General features: G+C 41.8%; 1 protein-coding gene across 9 annotated transcripts in view; it reads left to right on the top strand.

Annotated features, from left to right (window-relative positions):
• The window catches only part of LOC147107410 (histone-lysine N-methyltransferase SETDB2-like), a 120,479-nt gene that overhangs the window by 74,697 nt on the left and 28,052 nt on the right, over window positions 1-17,730 (top strand). For 7 of the 9 annotated variants that reach the window (XM_086006433.1, XM_086006434.1, XM_086006430.1 and 4 more), the window contains 5 exons: window positions 4,325-4,396; window positions 5,302-5,404; window positions 14,437-15,033; window positions 15,955-16,056; window positions 16,679-16,848. In XM_086006433.1, the coding sequence (XP_085862559.1) occupies window positions 4,325-4,396; window positions 5,302-5,404; window positions 14,437-15,033; window positions 15,955-16,056; window positions 16,679-16,848 (1,044 nt within the window). The remainder of the gene's footprint in view (window positions 1-4,324; window positions 4,397-5,301; window positions 5,405-14,436; window positions 15,034-15,954; window positions 16,057-16,678; window positions 16,849-17,730) is intronic. The other 2 variants (XM_086006431.1, XM_086006432.1) reach the window with 2 other exon arrangements.

Below are 17,730 nucleotides of genomic sequence, written 5' to 3'. Positions count from 1 at the left end.
TGTGCAGCTTTAATATGGTAAAGCAGTTGTTGCCCTCTAAGAAAGAAAGAACTTGCATTTATGCAGGGCCTTTCACATCCTCCGGACATCCCAAAACACTTTTTATTTGTTTCAGAAGCCACCTCTTTGATGTTCAAATGATGTAGCAGACCTAATGAAGCTGTGCTCAGTTGAGCATAATTTTGATTCTGCTAAACAGTGTCCCCTGGTAATTGAATTGCTGGCAGATCAGTGCACAAGTTGTACCTTCATGCATGTGCTTGCATTCTGTGAACCAGGCATGCAACTATTGAAGGGCTGTGAGTGATCATCTACCAGCAATGCAGCAGTGTTTACAGTCAGTTTTTTGAATTATTGGCTCGCAGTAAATAATTCAGTTCTACTCTGGTCACATTCTAGATAACTCGAGGGTAGTATATGTGATGTCAATCGCAGGTTCCTTTCTTAAAACAGAAATGAGAAAACTCTGAAATCATTGGTGTGAGCCCCGTATCTGGGCTGTTTCAGATTTCGTGGAAGAATATGGCAGGCCTATTGGTCGGCATAACATCTGTTGATGAATTGTGTTATCCTTGCGATCAAGGTCTTAAATAAGAATATTCTTGGCTTTTTACAATTCTTCAGATGGTAGCTATCTAGTGATACTCGGGTACAGATCAGTGAAAGGCTTTGCAGAATAATGGCCCACAGGTTATAATGCAAGGTGGGAAACTGCAAAACTGGATCAATTTTATTGCTTTTCGTTCTCGGTTGTATAGTCGTTTCACATGACTACAGAAAATTTGGGGGAAGAGACAGCCAAATCGAGATTTTTCCTTTTGCACTGTAGGTCTCAATCAAATACTGTGATATTTGTATACATTATCACTCATTGCCTTCATGGGAAAACAGTGAACATTTTTAAGAGATCATGAATATTTACTCAAGCTTTTAAGACATCCTCAATCTTGGAGGTGCAATTGAATTTCATTTTTTCTGCATTACAGTGTTAAAACTTCCACTGTTAACATACAGCATCTGTCACAACATGACTTGCTGTCTTGTTGCAGGAGCTGGGGAATATGTATAATCGGAGCTGATCCTAAGATTTGCTAGCAAGCAGTGATCTTTTCAATAGTTTTAACATAAGGCTGCAATGTTTTCTTTTCAAAATGCAGCAGGATTGTTTTTTGAGGACTGGAGGTGGTGCTGGGCTCTCTGGGTATATCAGGCTTCGCACACGTTCGGCTAAGTCATTCAGAACAAAGACAGAGGAAATGTGCGGACCCCATAGCGGCGTGAGCAAAGACTTGCAGGTTTAAGCTCACGAAGTACATCGTTTACGCATATTTAGTGCAGAGAGCAGTCTCTAGCCTTGTATGCAACTTGTAAGATGTAATAACCAGGAATCCAGTAAGATGTTTCCTTTTGAAACCCCTTAAGGTTTCCTGTTCACCACCTGCACTGACAGTTTATACCATACCTTGATCATCCTTCTGATAAAGATAATTTGTCTGTATTGCTTATTTTGTTTTCTTTAGCTCAAGTGTATACTGAATAGCTCTGAAAGTTTGTAAACTGGAGAAAGCCTTGTGTTTACAACTCTCAAACCCCTCATATAATGGCAAAAATACTTATCTAAAGTCTCATATTAGTTGATAAAGGAACAAGGTGTGCAATTTATTTATTTAAAAAAATCATTCTTGGGATGTGGGCAACGCTGGCATTTATTGTCCATCCCTAGATGCTGTGAGAAAGTGGTGGGCTGCCACCTTCTTGTACCCCTGCCGGTGTGATACAACTGAGTGGCTTGCTAGGCTGCTTCAGAGGCAGTTAAGAGAGAACCACATTGGTGTGGGATTGGAGTCACATGTAGGCCAGACCGGGTAAGGCTGGTTGGTTTCCTTCCCTAAAGGACATTAGCAAACTAGTTGGGTGAAAGAAACAACACACAAAGTTTAAATGCAATACAGAGTACCATGGATTAGCAGTCCATTGCCACAACCTCTTGGCTTTTTACAAACAATTCAACAGCTTCATGGTCATTTTTCACACTGAATTCAAATTCTCAGACTGCCATGGTGGTATTTGAACTTGTGTTCCCTGGATTACTAGTCCAGTAATATAACCACTACACTACTGTGCCTGTTTTTTATAACTCAAAAGTCTTAACTTAATCTTATAGCCGTCCACTGATCCTCACTAAAAAGATTCCTCATGAAGTCGTGGGATTAAAACCGATACTCCAGATGTGGTCTTGCTGAGGTCACATGATTAAGTTGCATCCTTTGTTTGCTTTCTTTATCACCTAGAATACGTCCAATATGTTCCCACCGAGCGCATATACACTTTATCTTAGCAAATTTCATCACCTATTAATCTGCATCTGCTATGTTTCAGCCCAAAAACCTGACTTCTTCAAATTTTTCTGAATCTGTTGAAACTGGTTCTTATCATTTGCCTCTGGTTCCGTATTGCTGTAATCAGAGCTGCATCCCCCTGTCCATGTCAGTAATATGTTTTACTCCTTCAGCTTAGTTTCTTTCCTAAATCCATGCTGACTGTTCTACTTTTCCAAGTGTTTACCGACTAGGTATCTCAAGTCATTTCAAAGACTTCCCCTCCAATAAATATTAAGCTATTTCTATGGTTTCCAAGTGTGTCCCTTGACCCTTTTTTAAATAATTGGATTATACTGTCCACTTTCCGATCCTCATCGGTCCTAAATTTAACAAACTTGCCCAAATGTCACTTACAACTTTAATAACTTTAGTCTCTGACATTTTTTTAAAGAATTGTGGGTGCAGTTACCTGAGCCAGGTACTTTGTCTATTGGCGTCTAATATATGTTTAAATAACTTTGGTTACTTGTATATCGTTTACAACATCTTCTTCTGCTGTTCTCAGAAATCTGACCAGATAATTTCCCTCTTTTTCCTGAATAAACATGAATATGAAGTAACTAATTAATAACTCAAATATTTTTAATGGATGAATCCTTTCTTTTAGCCTTTGTTTACTATATATATATATATTGGACAGCCATTGGTACTTCAGATATTCTCAGCAGTCTTGCATTTCATGTTTCTCTGAGCTGCTCATTGCTTTTTTCACCTCCAGCAATGTGCATTTAAAGAACAAAGTAATAGGGTTAAAGCTATCGAGCACATGCATATACAATTACATAGCATTATATACAAGCGTCGATTCACCAGGATGATATCAGTGATAAGAAGCTATAGTTATGAGGACTGACTATTTCCACTGGAGTAGCGGAGGCTAAGAGGAGATTTAATTGAGGTTTTTAAAATTATGAAGTTATTTGACAGGGTGAATGAGGAGAGGCGATTCCCATTGGTTGAAGAGTCGGTGTTGAGAGGCTATCAGAGGAGAGAGGTTAGGAGAAATTTCTTTACGCAAGGACTGTTGGAGCATGGAATGCTTTGTCACGGGGAGTAGTTGAGGCAGAGATTATTTGTGTCTTCTAAGGGAAAAATGGATAAACGTTTGAAGTAGAGGAAGATGCAGGGTTATGGGGAGAGAGCAGTGCACTGAGGTTAGCTGTGGTACAAACACAATGGACCAAATCACATTTTTCTGTGCTGTAAACGTCTCATGGTTCGGTGCAATCACAATGTCATGGAAGTGCTGTATGCCAAGCCCCACTCCTCTGTTTTCAACATGGGGCCCCAGTGCCACACTTTGTTCTTTAAGTATATGCTGTTGCATTTATTTCCTGTATTTCAGACTGAACAACTAATTGTTCTTGTTCAAAAACATCTAGCTAGATAAACATAATTTCAGTTTATTCGGGAATCTTGAACTGTGCTGCTGTTGCAAGTGTGAAACCCTTGTTTTTAGGAAGTATAAAAGTTAGCAAGATTGTATCACTTCCTGATAACTAATTACCGAGCAACTTCAATGTCTATTCATGGACCAGTCCCTGCAGGTCTCACAACTGAAAGCGTGGCCGTGAGTAGTGTAGCAGTGGGGTTTTGAGGGGAAAAATTGGTTTGAAAAGCATTGAATCCTTTGTTTCAAGAACTTTTTCCTACAAATTCTGTAATGTAGCAAATTAAAATGGACCTTAAAGTTCAATTGTGTTTCAGATTTTGTCATTCCTGCTCTTGTAAAACTTCATTATAATTTCTTAAATAGCTTCCTCTTTGACACAAGGACTTCAATTTCTCCATGGGTCCATCACTTGAGGCAGCTTCACTTGAATAATTGTTACACATCGGCGGTTGATGCATGAATATCTATTGTTCAGTGAATATATTGAAGAGATTCTTCTGGTTATCTTTCTCCACAATTCTGTTCAAGAAGAAACATTTTTTTTTTACAGAATATTTGAAGGCTTTGATTTTGCTCACCAATGCAGGAATCCAGGACTCCTCACTCTCATTTGATACACCAGGTAGAGGCCAAACACTAAAGTCCTTTCATCTCTTATAGTTAGATTGAGGGTAGCAGTAAAGGCCCAGTATCATGTTGCGCGAGAGCAGGGGGCACTGTGATTATCAGAGCACTTCATTTTAGATTTCCAGTATTTTGCTGTTTTACTCTTTATGCTAATTAACTTTATGGGGGAAATGTACATCCCAAATAGTATATGTGCATGTCTAAGAAAGAAAGTCTTGCATTTATATACGCTTTTCAGACCAGGACAATCTGTCAATCTGCAAAGTTCTGTCCAAGGCACTTTACAGGCAATGAAGTACTTTTTGAAGTGTAGCCACTGTTGTAATGCAGGAAATGCGGCAGCCAATTTGCGCACAATAAGGTTCCACAAACAGCAATGAGACAAATGACCAAATAATCTGTCTTTATAGTGATATTGGTTGAGGAATAAATATTGGCCAGGACACTGGGGAGAACTCCTCTGCTCTTCATCGAAATAGTGCCATGGGATTTTTTACATCCACCTGAGAGGGCAGATGTGGTCCTCTGTTTAACGTCTCATCCGAAAGACAACACTTCCAACAGTGCAACACTCCCTCAATATTATACTGAAGTGTCAGTCTAGATTATGTTCTGAAGTCTCTGGAGTGAGATTTGAACCCACAACCCTCTGATTCAGAGTGCTGCCACTGAGCTAAGGCTTAATAACCTCTACCTGTGTGTGCATGCATACACAGACACACAAAAATATGATACAATAAATGTGAAACCTCAAAGTTAGTCCAATCAAAAAAGCCCCATGTTAACATTACAGTAAGTCTCTTGACTGTGAGATGTAAAAGATGTTTCACAAATTCCTTTAAACTGTACACAGATCTTAAGATTTTTGGCTCGGTATCCCTAATTATTATGCCTTTATAGACATAGAAAATGAAGAGAGATTTCAGCATGACAATGAAGAGAAGATTTCAGAGAAGGTCATGATTTCTGAAGAAATGGAAGCATCAAACAGCTCCCAGTTTCTGTGAGTATGCAGTATTTATTTCAAAAGTCAGGACTTTTTTTGAGTTATTGCGTTGTGACTGCTGCTCACCTTGGTTTGGATTGTGTGATATAAACTGGTTTGTGTGATTTATACTGTTGTTTGAAATTAGGACAATATTTGAAAAACTTGTAGTTCTCCCCCTTTCATTCTGTTATCCTGGTCTTATCTTGCTTCTTGGAATTGTTTTTTTTCTGCATATCTCCAGAGTACATAGGATGAATTGACTCAAAGTCTAATGCCAATATTTTGATGTTGTATATCCGATTTTTAACCTTTTTTACATTTTAACTTCTGTGGATTTTCTTTCTACATTTTCTCTAAATGAACTAGCAGCTGCCTCTTCCAGTGAGTTGAATAATATGCAGTTTCCTACCGAGAGACTCATTCTTCTTCTTCTTCTTAGGCAGCCCCTCGGAACCGAGGATGACTTGCTTCCACATTAAAAATGAGTTCGCAGGTGACTGATGAGTCCAATGCGGGACCTACAGTCTCTGTCACAGGTGGGGCAGACGGTGGTTGAAGGGGCAGGTGGGTGGGGTGCTTGGGTTGACGTGCGCTGCCTGCGCTTGGCTTCCGCTTGCTCCCGGCGAAGAGACTCGAGGTGTTCGGCACGTTCCCGGATGCTTCTCCTCCACTTATAAGAACATAAGAAACAGGAGCAGGAGTAGGCCAATCGGCCCCTCGAGCCTGCTCCACCATTCAATAAGATCATGGCTGATCTGATCCTAACCTCAAATCTTCTATCACTCTGCATCCACCCGAACCCATGTGATCTCCCGGGAGAGGCGAAAAACCAGATAAAGACCCAATGGCCAATTTGGGAGAAAAAAATCTGGGAAATTCCTCTCCGACCCATCTAGGCGATCGAAATTCTTCCAGGAGATCACTCTGTCCCTATATTTTCTACAGTACTTACCTTCTGTAAAGGCGATCTCCACCCCAGCCAGGAACAGGAATAAAACCATCTCCTGAAATCTAACAGAATTAGAACACAGTAGGAGCAGAACAAGGCTACACGGCCCCTGGGCCCACTCCACTACCCACAGGGCCATGACCATTCCGAACCTAGACTCATGTCCAATTTCCTGCCCGCTCCCCGTAACCCTTAATTCCCTTTACTTCTAGGAAACTATCTATTTCTGTTTTAAATTTATTTAATGATGTAGCTTCCACAGCTTTCTGGGGCAGCAAATTCCACAAACCTACCACCCTCTGAGTGAAGAAGTTTCTCCTCATCTCAGTTTTGAATGAGCAGCCCCTTATTTTAAGATTATGCCCCCTAGTTCTAGTTTCACCCATCATTGGGAACATCCTCACCGCATCCACCCGATCAAGCCCCTTCACAATCTTTGTGCGGTCTTGGGCCAGGGATTCCCCGGTGTCGGTGGGGATGTTGCACTTTTTCAAGGAGTCTTTGAGGGTGTCCTTGAAGTGTCTCCTCTGCCCACCTGGGGCTCTCTTGCCGTGTCGGAGCTCCGAGTAGAGCGCTTGTTTTGGGAGTCTCGTTTCGGTCATGGGGACAATGTGACCCGTCCATTGGAGCTGATTGAGCGTGGTCAAAGCTTCGATGCTGGGGATGTTGGCCTGAGCGAGAACACTGACGTTGGTGCGCCTATCCTGCCAATGGATTTGCAGGATCTTGCGGAGGCAGCGTTGGTGGTACCTCTCCAGTGCTTTGAGGTGCCTGCTGTACATGGTCCATGTCTCTGAGGCATACAGCAGGGCGGGTATCACTGCTGCTCTGTAGACCATGAGCTTAGTGCCGGGTTTGAGGTCCTGGTCTTCAAACACTCTCTTCCTCAGGTGACCGAAGGCTGCACTGGCACACTGAAGGCGGTGTTGGACTTCGTCGTCGACATCTGCCCTTGTTGACAGTAGGCTCCCGCGGTATGGAAAGTGGTCCACGTTGTCCAAGGCCTTGTCGTGGATTTTGATAATCGGGGGGCAGTACTGTGTGGCGGGGGCAGGTTGGTAGAGGACCTTTGTCTTAAGGATGTTTAGTGTAAGGCCCATGCTCTCATACGCTTCGGTGAAGGTGTTGACAATGGCCTGGAGTTCGACCTCCGAGTGAGCGCAGACGCAAGCGTCGTCTGCATACTGTAATTCAACGACAGAGGATGGGATGACCTTGGATCTGGACTGGAGGCGACGGAGGTTGAACAGTTTCCCGTTTGCTCTGTAAGTTAGCTCCACTCCAGCGGGGAGCTTATTGAGGGTGAGATGGAGCATTGCAGCAAGGAAGAAAGAGAAGAGCGTTGGTGCGATGACACAGCCTTGCTTGACCCCAGTTCGTACGTGAATTGGGTCTGTGGTGGAACCGTTAGTCAGGATCACGGCTTGCATGTCGTCGTGAAGCAGGCGGAGGATGGTGACAAACTTTTGAGAGCAGCCGAATTTGAGGAGGACACTCCATAATCCCTCACGGTTGACCGTGTCGAAGGCCTTTGTGAGATCAAAGAAGGCCATGTACAGCGGTTGGTGCTGTTCCCTGCATTTCTCTTGTAATTGACGTGCGGTGACGATCATGTCCATTGTGCCCCTTAGTGGGCGGAATCCGCATTGCGACTCTGGGCGGAGCTCTTCGGCCACTGGGAGAAGGCGATTGAGAAGGATTCTTGCGATGACTTTCCCTGTAGCAGACAGCAGGGAAACTCCTCTGTAATTACCGCAATTGGACTTGTCACCTTTCTTGAAGATGGCCACAATTACAGCATCTTACGCCATCTTTTTTACGTTTTAACTTCCATGGATTTTCTTCCTACATATTCTCTAAATGAACTAGCAGCTGCCTCTCCCAGTGAGTTGAATAATATGCAGTTTCCTACCGAGAGACTCATTATACCATGTAATGCATAAATCATTATTCTGCTAAAATGGAGTTGTGTTTCAGCTAGCCTGGTCCTTTTAAGACCACACAGTCTTAATTGTTCTAAATGGGCATGTAATGAGGTCAGTTACAGATTAGTCATGATATGGTGAGGGAACTTTGCTGATTGGCAGTTGCTTGTGAAATACTGGTGGCAGGTCAGAAAAAAAAAGTATAAAATGACTGAATTTTTTCCTCTTTATTAATATACTTTTGAGATTATGGAGTGTGATGGATACACCCCAGTCAGGTTAAAAACAGGAAGGGAAAAATTGATTGCTGCATTTCCTGAGTGCAAATCAAGTGGGAGAATTTATTCTTAACAAAATAAAAGATAAATCTCAGCAAAATCTTTTTTTTAATTCATTGATGGGATGTGGGCGTCGCTGGCTGGCTCGGCCTGCATTTAGTACCCATCCCTAATTGCCCTCGAGAAGATGGTGGTGAGCCGCCTTCTTGAACCGCTGCAGTCCATATGGTGCAGGTACACCCACAATGCTGTTAGGGAGTTCCAGGATTTTGGCCCAGCGACAGTGAAGGAACGGCGATACAGGTCCAAGTCAGGATGGTGTGTGGCTTGGAGGGGAACTTGTAGGTGGTGATGTTCCCATGCGTCTGCTGCCCTTGTCCTTCTAAGTGGCAGAGGTCGCGGGTTTGGAAGGTGCTGTTGAAGGAGCTTTGGCGAGTTGCTGCAGTGCATCTTGTAGATGGTACACACTGCAGCCACAGTGCGCCGGTGGTGGAGGGAGTGAATGTTGAAGGTGGTGGGCTGCTTTATCCTGAATGGTGTTGAGCTTCTTGAGTGTTGTTGGAGCTGCACTCATCCAGGCAAGTGGAGAGTATTCCATCACACTCCTGACTTGTGCCTTGTAGATGGTGGAAGGACTTTGGGGAGTCAGGAGGTGAGACACTCGCCGCAGAATTCCCAGCCTCTGGCCTGCTCTTGTAGCCACAGTATTTATGTGGCTGGTCCAGTTCAGTTTCTGATCAATGGTAACCCCCAGGATGTTGATAGTGGGGGATTCAGCGATGGTAATGCCATTGAATGTCAAGGGGAGATGCTTATTAACTTAGTCTTTTATTTGTATGGTACATTTAGAATTTTTTCCTTCTAATTTAATGTTAGTTGTTTAAAGATAAACGCATCCTTGCCAATGTAGGTAAGGGACTAGAATTGAAATGACCTATTCAATTATCGACTGTCCTAGTACAGCGGGGGTGGGGGGTTTGCAGATGAATTGTAGAATGACTGAGGAGAGCGAGGAAGGACTGCAGACAAAATGGGAATCAGGAATGTGCTGGCCATCTCTCTCTCACACAACAGAGAGATGTGATCAGTATATATTTGTTAATTTATGTAACGTACCCTTTGATGTACTAGAGGTGGAGACTGGAGAACAAATCACAGGCCACACAAGACTTATCTTCATCTCCAGCTGAAAGATGTGCAGAGCCAAATCTTTCCAGACTTGGCAGGGGGAGGAGGGAATTTCAGGAAGTTGCGCAAGTTGACAATTCTGTTTGTGCCTCAAAGCCAGTAAAAAATCAATTGGGATTTAAAAGCCTGGAGCTTTATCAGTGAAGAAGTTTGTTTTTAACTCTGGTATCAAGTAACCATCATCCATTTCACAATCAATGTTACCGTTGGTCTGGATCACCTCAGTGCTCTGATCATAGAATAATGTGTAGTAAAAGTGTAGTATAGAGTTACGTAGTTTGAAACCACAGTTTTACGGTGAATGAACAGGGAGGATTGAGAAAAAAATACACAACTAGAGGGAAGCACAGTTGAAAATTGAGGAGTGAGCAAGAAAGAGAGATGCAAGCTGATAGAGAAGGAGGCTCTTTAGAAAGATGCTAGCAGGAAGGAGCCAAGATAAGAATAAGAGAGGGAAAATGAGATTGGTAGATGTAGAGAGTATGTCATAAGTAAAGATGGTACAGTACTATATTTTAACATACGAATGAGATGGTGAGTTGATAGCTCTGTTCAGTAGCTATTGATTATTGGCTAAGAGAGGGATGCTTACCTACAGCGTTAGCAATAGGGTCACTGGCTGAAAACTAGTCCATGAATGACAAACCATTCCAATAGTCCCACACGTGTCCTATTAAACAAAAATTGAATGCCATGGCAAATGGCCCATATTGAAAGCTAATCAAGTTTTAAAACTATAAATAGCCCAAAAGGAAAGCTTATAAAAATATTCAGTGTTGATGGGAGATGAATGAGAGCGAACTGCAGAGAGATGTATAAAATACTAAACAATAGAATAGTTTAATCTGGAGTACCATTTTAAAGTTAAAACATCACTGTTGGACAGGAGATTTAGGTACAAGCTAGTAAAAGGCAAGTACAGGACTGATGTTAGGAAACACTTGTTCATTCAGACTGAATACCATCCAGAATGATTTTCCGATAGGGTAGGAGATGCAAAATCTCTGGAGTTATTCAAGAGGCAGTTGGATGCTGTGGTACAGGGACTGTCGGTTAGCATGGAAGGATGGGTTAAAAGGCAGAAATAACGAAGACTTGCATTTATAGAGTGCCTTTCAGGACCTCCCAAAGCGCTTTACAGCCAATTAAAGTCTTTTGAAATGTAGGAAACGCAGCAACCAATTTTCACACAGCAAGATCCCACAAACAGCAATGTGATAATGATCAGATAATGTTTTTTAGTGATGTTGGTTGATGGATAAATATTGGCCAAGGCAGTCGCTGGAGTGGGACTTGAACCCACAATCTTCTGACTCGGCGGCAAGAGTGTTACCACCGAGCCATGGCTAATACCAAATGGGTTGAATGGCCTCCACCACCTATTTGTGATCTTTCTTCCATTTCCCAGCATTAACAGTTTTCACCTTGATGACTAAAAATTGACACAAAAGGATTACCAACCCTCCTTCAAATATTTATCAGTTCTCTTTCTGAAGTTGATGAGGGCAAAACATTTTAACTTCTAAAATTACAACTGAAAGAGCAGAGGTGTAAAACAGCAGCTAGTTTAACATCTGAGATGCAGTATTAAAGAAACTGCCTGTTGAGATGAGTGATATTGTACAGAAAGATGCATAGCTTCAAAAAAGAGAGAAGTTGGCTTCAGTTTGCATGTAGTTGCAACTAATTTCATTAACTTACAAACTTTCTTTTGAAAATGACAACATATTCTGTATTAAGTAGACATTATGTATACTATACTATGATATATCATAAAATGTTACATCTGCACGCACTTCCAGTCAACTTTTCCATGTTTATAATGGAAATTACCGATGTGAACTTGCCGCACTGTAACTACACCCTCCTGCCAGTGGTGGCACTACAGCTCCACTATTGGCAGGAGGGTGCAGTTACAGTGTGACAAGTTTACATAGGCAGTTTCTATTATAGATTTAGACATTTTTATATATTTCATTATAAATTCAGAAGGATAGAATTTTAGAATGCTCTTGTGTTTCCATATATTCTAAACAGCAGCATATTTTATCCGCTTTGACATCTGGAGTCTCCTTTTAACACTTCGGCCCAGAACTTGCGGGGCCGATGACGACATACGCCCTCAGAATGACCCCGCAAGTTCTGGGTTTCCACATACGCGAAAACCCGGAACTTGCGATCAGTCAAGGTTCGCCTTAACAGATCGACTGCATGCGCCCCAAAAACACTTTCGCTGGCACCGAGTTGGGCTATTTGCCCAACTACTGCCCAGCAAATGCCCATGAAACCCTTACGCCTGGTAAAAGCAGACGTAGGGCCTGCTTTTACCAGCATAAGGGTTAAAATAAATGTTACGTAAATTTTAAAAAAATAATTAAAACATTTTAAAAATTAGTTCATGTAAATTTTGGCCCAGATTAAAATGTTTAAAATTATTTTTCAAAAAATTAAATTTTTATTTTAAATGCTTAATTAAAAGAACCATAGAATCATAGAAATTTACAGCACAGAAGGAGGCCATTCGGCCCATCTTGTCCATGCCGCCCGATTAAAAAGCTATCCACCCTAATCACACTTTCCAGCACTTGGTACGTTACAGCACTTCAAGTGCATATCCAAGTACTTTTTAAATGTGATGAGGGCTTTTGCCTCTACCACCCTTTCAGGCAGTGAGTTCCAGATCCCCACCACCCTCTGGGTGAAAAAATCTCTCCTCAAATCTCCTCTAAACCTCATACCAATTACTTTAAATCTATGGCCCCTAGTTATCGATGCCTCTGCTAAGGGAAATAGGTCCTTCCTATCCGCTCTATCCAGGCCCCTCATAATTTTATACACCTCAATTAGGTCTCTCCTCAGCCTCCTCTGTTCCAAAGAAAACAACCCCAACATATCCAATCTTTCCTCATAGCTAAAATTCCCCAGCCCAGGCAACATCCTCGTAAATCTCCTTTGCACCCTCTCTAGTGCAATCACATCCTTCCTGCAATGTGATGACCAGAACTGCATGCAGTATTCTAGTTGCATCCTAACTCGTGTTTTATACAGTTCAAGCATAACCTCCCTGCTCTTATATTCTATGCCTCGGCTAACAAAGGCAAGTTTCCCGTATGCCTTCTTAACCACCTTATCTACTTGTCCTGCTACCTTCAGGGATCTGTGGACATGCACTCCAAGGTCCCTCTGATCCTCTGCACGTCTCAGTGTCCTACCATTTATTGTGTATTCCCTTGCCATGTTGGCTCTCCCCAAATGCATTACCTCACACTTCTCTGGATTGAATTTCAGTTGCCACTGTTCTGCCCACCTGACCAGTCCATTGATATCTTCCTGCAGTCTACAGCTTTCTTCTTCATTATCAACCACATGGCCAATGTTTGTATCATCTGCAAACTTCTTAATCATACTTCCTACATTCAAGTCCAAATCATTGATATATACCACAAAAAGCAAAGGACCCAGTGCTGAGCCCTGCAGAACCTCACTGCAAACAGCCTTCCAGTCATAAAAACACCCTTCGACCATTACCCTTTGTTTCCTGCCTCTGAGACAGTTTTGGATCCAACTTGCCACTTTGCCTTGGATCCCATGGGCTTTTACTTTCGTGACCAGTCTGCCATGCGGGACCTTCTCAAAAGCCTTGCTAAAATCCATATAGACTACACCAAACGCACTACCCTCATCGACCCTCCTTGCTACCTCCTCAAAAAATTCAATCAGGTTAGCCAGACATGACCTCTTAACAAATCTTTCTAAATGAAGATTTATCCTGTCCCTCAGAATTTTTTCCAATAATTTTCCCAGCACCGAGGTTAGGCTGACTGGCCTGTAATTACTCAGTCTATCCCTTTCTCCCTTTTTAAACAACGGTACCATGTTAGCAGTTCTCTAGTCCTTCGGCACCACACCTATAGTCAGAGAGGATTGGAAAATGATGGTCAGAGCCTCTGCTATTTTCTCTCTTACTTCTCTTGACAGTCTGGGATACATTTCATCTGGGCCTGGGGATTTATCCACTTTTAAAGATGCCAAACCCCTTAATACTTCCTCTTTCACCTATGCTTATTTCATCTAATATTTCGCACTCCTCCTCCCTGATTGCAATTTCTGTATCGTCCCTCCCCTTTGTGAAAAAAGGACTTTTAATTAATTTTGAACATGGGAATATTTATTTTTCTTAGAATTGTTAATTATTTATTTGGGGATTCCGTTTGTAAATGGAATCTCCATAAAGCTATGAGGAATCCCCCTTTCTAATTGGTTGACCTGGCCCACGTGATCCCAGGGACGCTTCTGAACTGGCTGCCTCCCTGGGATCCGTGCGGCTTTACGCAGGCATACGCCTGGAGGCCTAGGACCCGAAGATTCCGAAGCCTGGGAGCCAGCAGGTACTTTCGGATTTTTTTTCGGGTCGGAGGCGTACTCCTGCGGTATGCCTCGACTGCAAATTTTGGCCCTTCATGTGAACACCCTGATGACTAAGTGTTGGAAGCCGTTCCAACTGGAGTTTGGTAACATTCGCCAAACTGTGATCTAACTTGTAAATGGTTCATTTATAACCACCACTTGAAAATCTAACTCTTTCAACAGTCACGTGCACTGAGCACTGTGCAAAGTACAGCAAGTTCCATCGTTGCCAGAGTTACAGTACGATTGTTTCCCAGTATAATAGGATAATTAAGCAGAACTTTTTTTTTGTTTCTCAAGGCGAGCATCTGTGATTAAAAGCCTGGCTCCCTCAGCCTCCTGTCCATCCCCTGCAGAGGAATTTAGCCCCCCGAGCCTTCCTGATCAGCTGACCTTTCATCCGCACAAGTGCAGCAGGATGTGCATCGCAAGAGTGGCACCTCCAACCCCTGATCATTTCAAAGGGGAAAATCCACTGAAAATTCCTATACTCTGCCAGTTTCAAAGACGACACGCAAAATTGCACTGGGACACGGAGGTCCTGGAGCCTCCACATGTCTCTTACAAAGCTCCTTGTGGGAGAGGTTTGCGGAATTTCAAGGAGGTGCGCGATTACATTTTTGAAACCCAGTGTGACTTTTTACTATTGGACTTCTTCTCTTTCAACACGTACGTTCAGCTTTCAAGGACAGTTGCTTGCAAGAACCCAGTTGTTTACGAAGCCGACATAAGCCATGGTATAGAACCTGTACCAGTCCCTCTGTACAATGCGATTGATGTCTCCACACCGCAGTATTTTAAATACAGAAAAGCACGGCTGCCTCATGGATATCTTATTAGCAGTTCAGCAGAGATGTTCCTACAGAAATGCAACTGCACAGATGGCTGCAGTGACAAGTTAGTATCATGCTTTTTTTTTGTAAATGTTCTTGATGGGTAAATAATATTACAAGAGTTCCCACACTTGGGATTACAGCTGAGCCTAATCACTAAAAGGGATTATCTCATTTTAGAATTATAACTGCTTCTAACGTGTTATAACCCCCTCCGTTCCTCTGATTCGGGCCTCATATGCATCCCCCCCCTCCCATCACCACACTATGATGCCTACAGCTGCCTGGGCCCCGCCCTCTGAAATTCCTTTCCTGAACCTCTTATGCTCTCTCACCTTTTAAGGCTTGCTTAAAACCTACCTCTTTGACCAAGCTTTCAATCACCCCTCCCAAAAACTCCTTCTTTGGCTCGGCGTTCATTATTATCCTTACGCCTCTGTGAAGGCACCACGGGACGTTTTCCTATGTTAAAGGCAAATTGTTGAATTCTGACTGCTACTTTTTTGTGTTTTTCCTCTTTCTGTGGTCCACAACAACTACCACGTAAGACCAGATGACACGCTTGATTTGCATTTGAATATAAATATGAGGGGTTAGAATTTTGGAACATACCTCCTTTGAGAAATATACATATTTAAGGACAATCTTGCAATTAAGAGTACTGCCACATACTTTATTTTGAAATGAGGGCTCCTGCAACCTTTGAAGTAGTAACTGTAGGAAACCTACCATTTTGAAAATCTCCTTTATAATTTAAAAGTATATATGGAAGTCTGCAACCAAAATTCATATTTAAGTTGCGTATTTCTGGTAGGGAACAATTTTGTAGCTCACTGATATCTATCATAGGAATTTACCTTTATTGTATCATATCCATCCAAACTGGTGTACTAGAGAAATGAAAAGCAGAAAGATTTCAGCCATCACTTGTAAGATGGATGTTTAAGTATGCTGTAGATGTATTAAAATGTGGTGTGCTTGCAAGATCTAGGTGTGCCTGCCAGCAACTGACAGCCAGTGTCAACAAAAGATTTAGCAAAGCATGCGGGTACGAATATAAACGACTTCTGCAATGTGCACCTTCTGGGTGAGTTAAGTGCCAACGGCACTGCCTTCCTTTTTGAGATCTGTTTATAAGAATAGATTAATCTTCTATCCACACCCCCTCGGATATAAGGCAGATCTATTTTGGACTGTTTTGTGAAATTAGAGAGAGAGAGATGATACAAGACCTCCTGTAGGGGTTAGCAGTACAAATTCTTTTCATAGCATTTACATATCTTCCAGAATAACCACATCACACATAATTACATGGTGATTAAGAACAAACACTAAGTATGTTGTCCCTGCCAACACCTTTGAACATGAAAGTTACAAATGACACAAAAGAACTACATACTTTGGTCACTGCTTTAAAGTAAAACTGACATTGCTCTTCATACTTAATGGCAATGCTAAATGATTTCCGATACTTGCCGCTTGCAGTTATTGTTTGCAATGATTGTATTATCTGATGGGAGCTTTTTCTGTAATCAGTACAACCAGTACAAAGTATGCTTTGAAACAACAGTCAAGTGCATTGGCAGTATTTGATCTAGAGATAGATTGAATGCCAGCATTGAGTACCTGCCTCACGATATTACATACTAACTGCAAGTGACTGTTGAGTGGGATATTTTAATTAGTGTGATTTGTTATTTATTTTTCAGACTTTATGAATGTAACAAATGGTGCAAATGCAATGAAAGAATGTGTGAAAATAGAGTTGTACAGCATGGCCTTAAAGCTCGACTGCAGTTGTTTAAAACCGAAAAGAAAGGCTGGGGAGTTCGTTGCATTGATGATGTCGACAAAGGAACCTTTGTGTGTTGTTATGCAGGTAAATCTACAATAAATTCTGATTTTTATCTGTCTATCAGGCAGATTTCAAAAGGATTTATGATTTTTTTTTTTTTACAAAGTTACTTACAGAATGTTTGCAAATGACTCATAATGTTGCTGTAATTGCGATATTTTCCAAATGCCCAAGTCCCAAACCATTTGAGTCATCGGGTCTTCCCTCCTGTTGTGTTGTGTAAAATTTCAAACACCTTCGCTTTCCAAGCTGGCAAGTGGTGTTTGTAACTTCCATGTTCAAAGGTGTTGGCAGGAATCACATACTTATGGTGTTTGCTCTTAATCACCATGGAATTATGTGTGCTGTTGTTATTCTGGAAGATATGTAAATGCTATGCAAAGGATGTAAGCTTAATCAAAATAATCTGCGAAAGTTTAAAATTCATTTGCGAGCACAATTTTATCCATAATTCTCAATTACAAATATTGACAGACTTTATAGTATTGGGTTAGCAACCCAGTGATCGTGTGTTCAAATCTCACCATGCCGAGTTGTGCAATCTGCTAATATGTGGGTTAGCACCAGAAAAAATTACTATGAAAACTGCTGGATTTTCTGAAAATCCTAACTAGTTTACCCACCATCTCTAACTAATCTGGCCGACATGCGACTCTCGTCAACAATACGTGTTTGACTCTTCATGCTCTCAAGTGTCCCAGCAAGCCCCTGAGTTGTGGAAACAGTTACTGGGCAAAAATGCCATTTTGTCAGCATCGTCCATGTTTTAAAAAAAAAAAAAGGTTCTGAATTTGGTTTTACTTCAGGTAAGCCAACTGCATGCATCATTTAATGTCAAAAAACACAAAACTAGATCTTTGTCAATATACCACATTAAAAGAAAGAGCTTGCAGTAATATAGTGCCT

The sequence above is a fragment of the Somniosus microcephalus genome, chromosome 14 (assembly GCF_052327205.1).
Source record: "Somniosus microcephalus isolate GS21.2 chromosome 14, FLI_Smic_1.0, whole genome shotgun sequence".
NCBI lineage: Eukaryota > Metazoa > Chordata > Chondrichthyes > Squaliformes > Somniosidae > Somniosus > Somniosus microcephalus.
The sequence above is the reverse complement of the archived record's forward strand: the minus strand, read 5'-3'. Positions and strand labels throughout refer to the sequence as shown.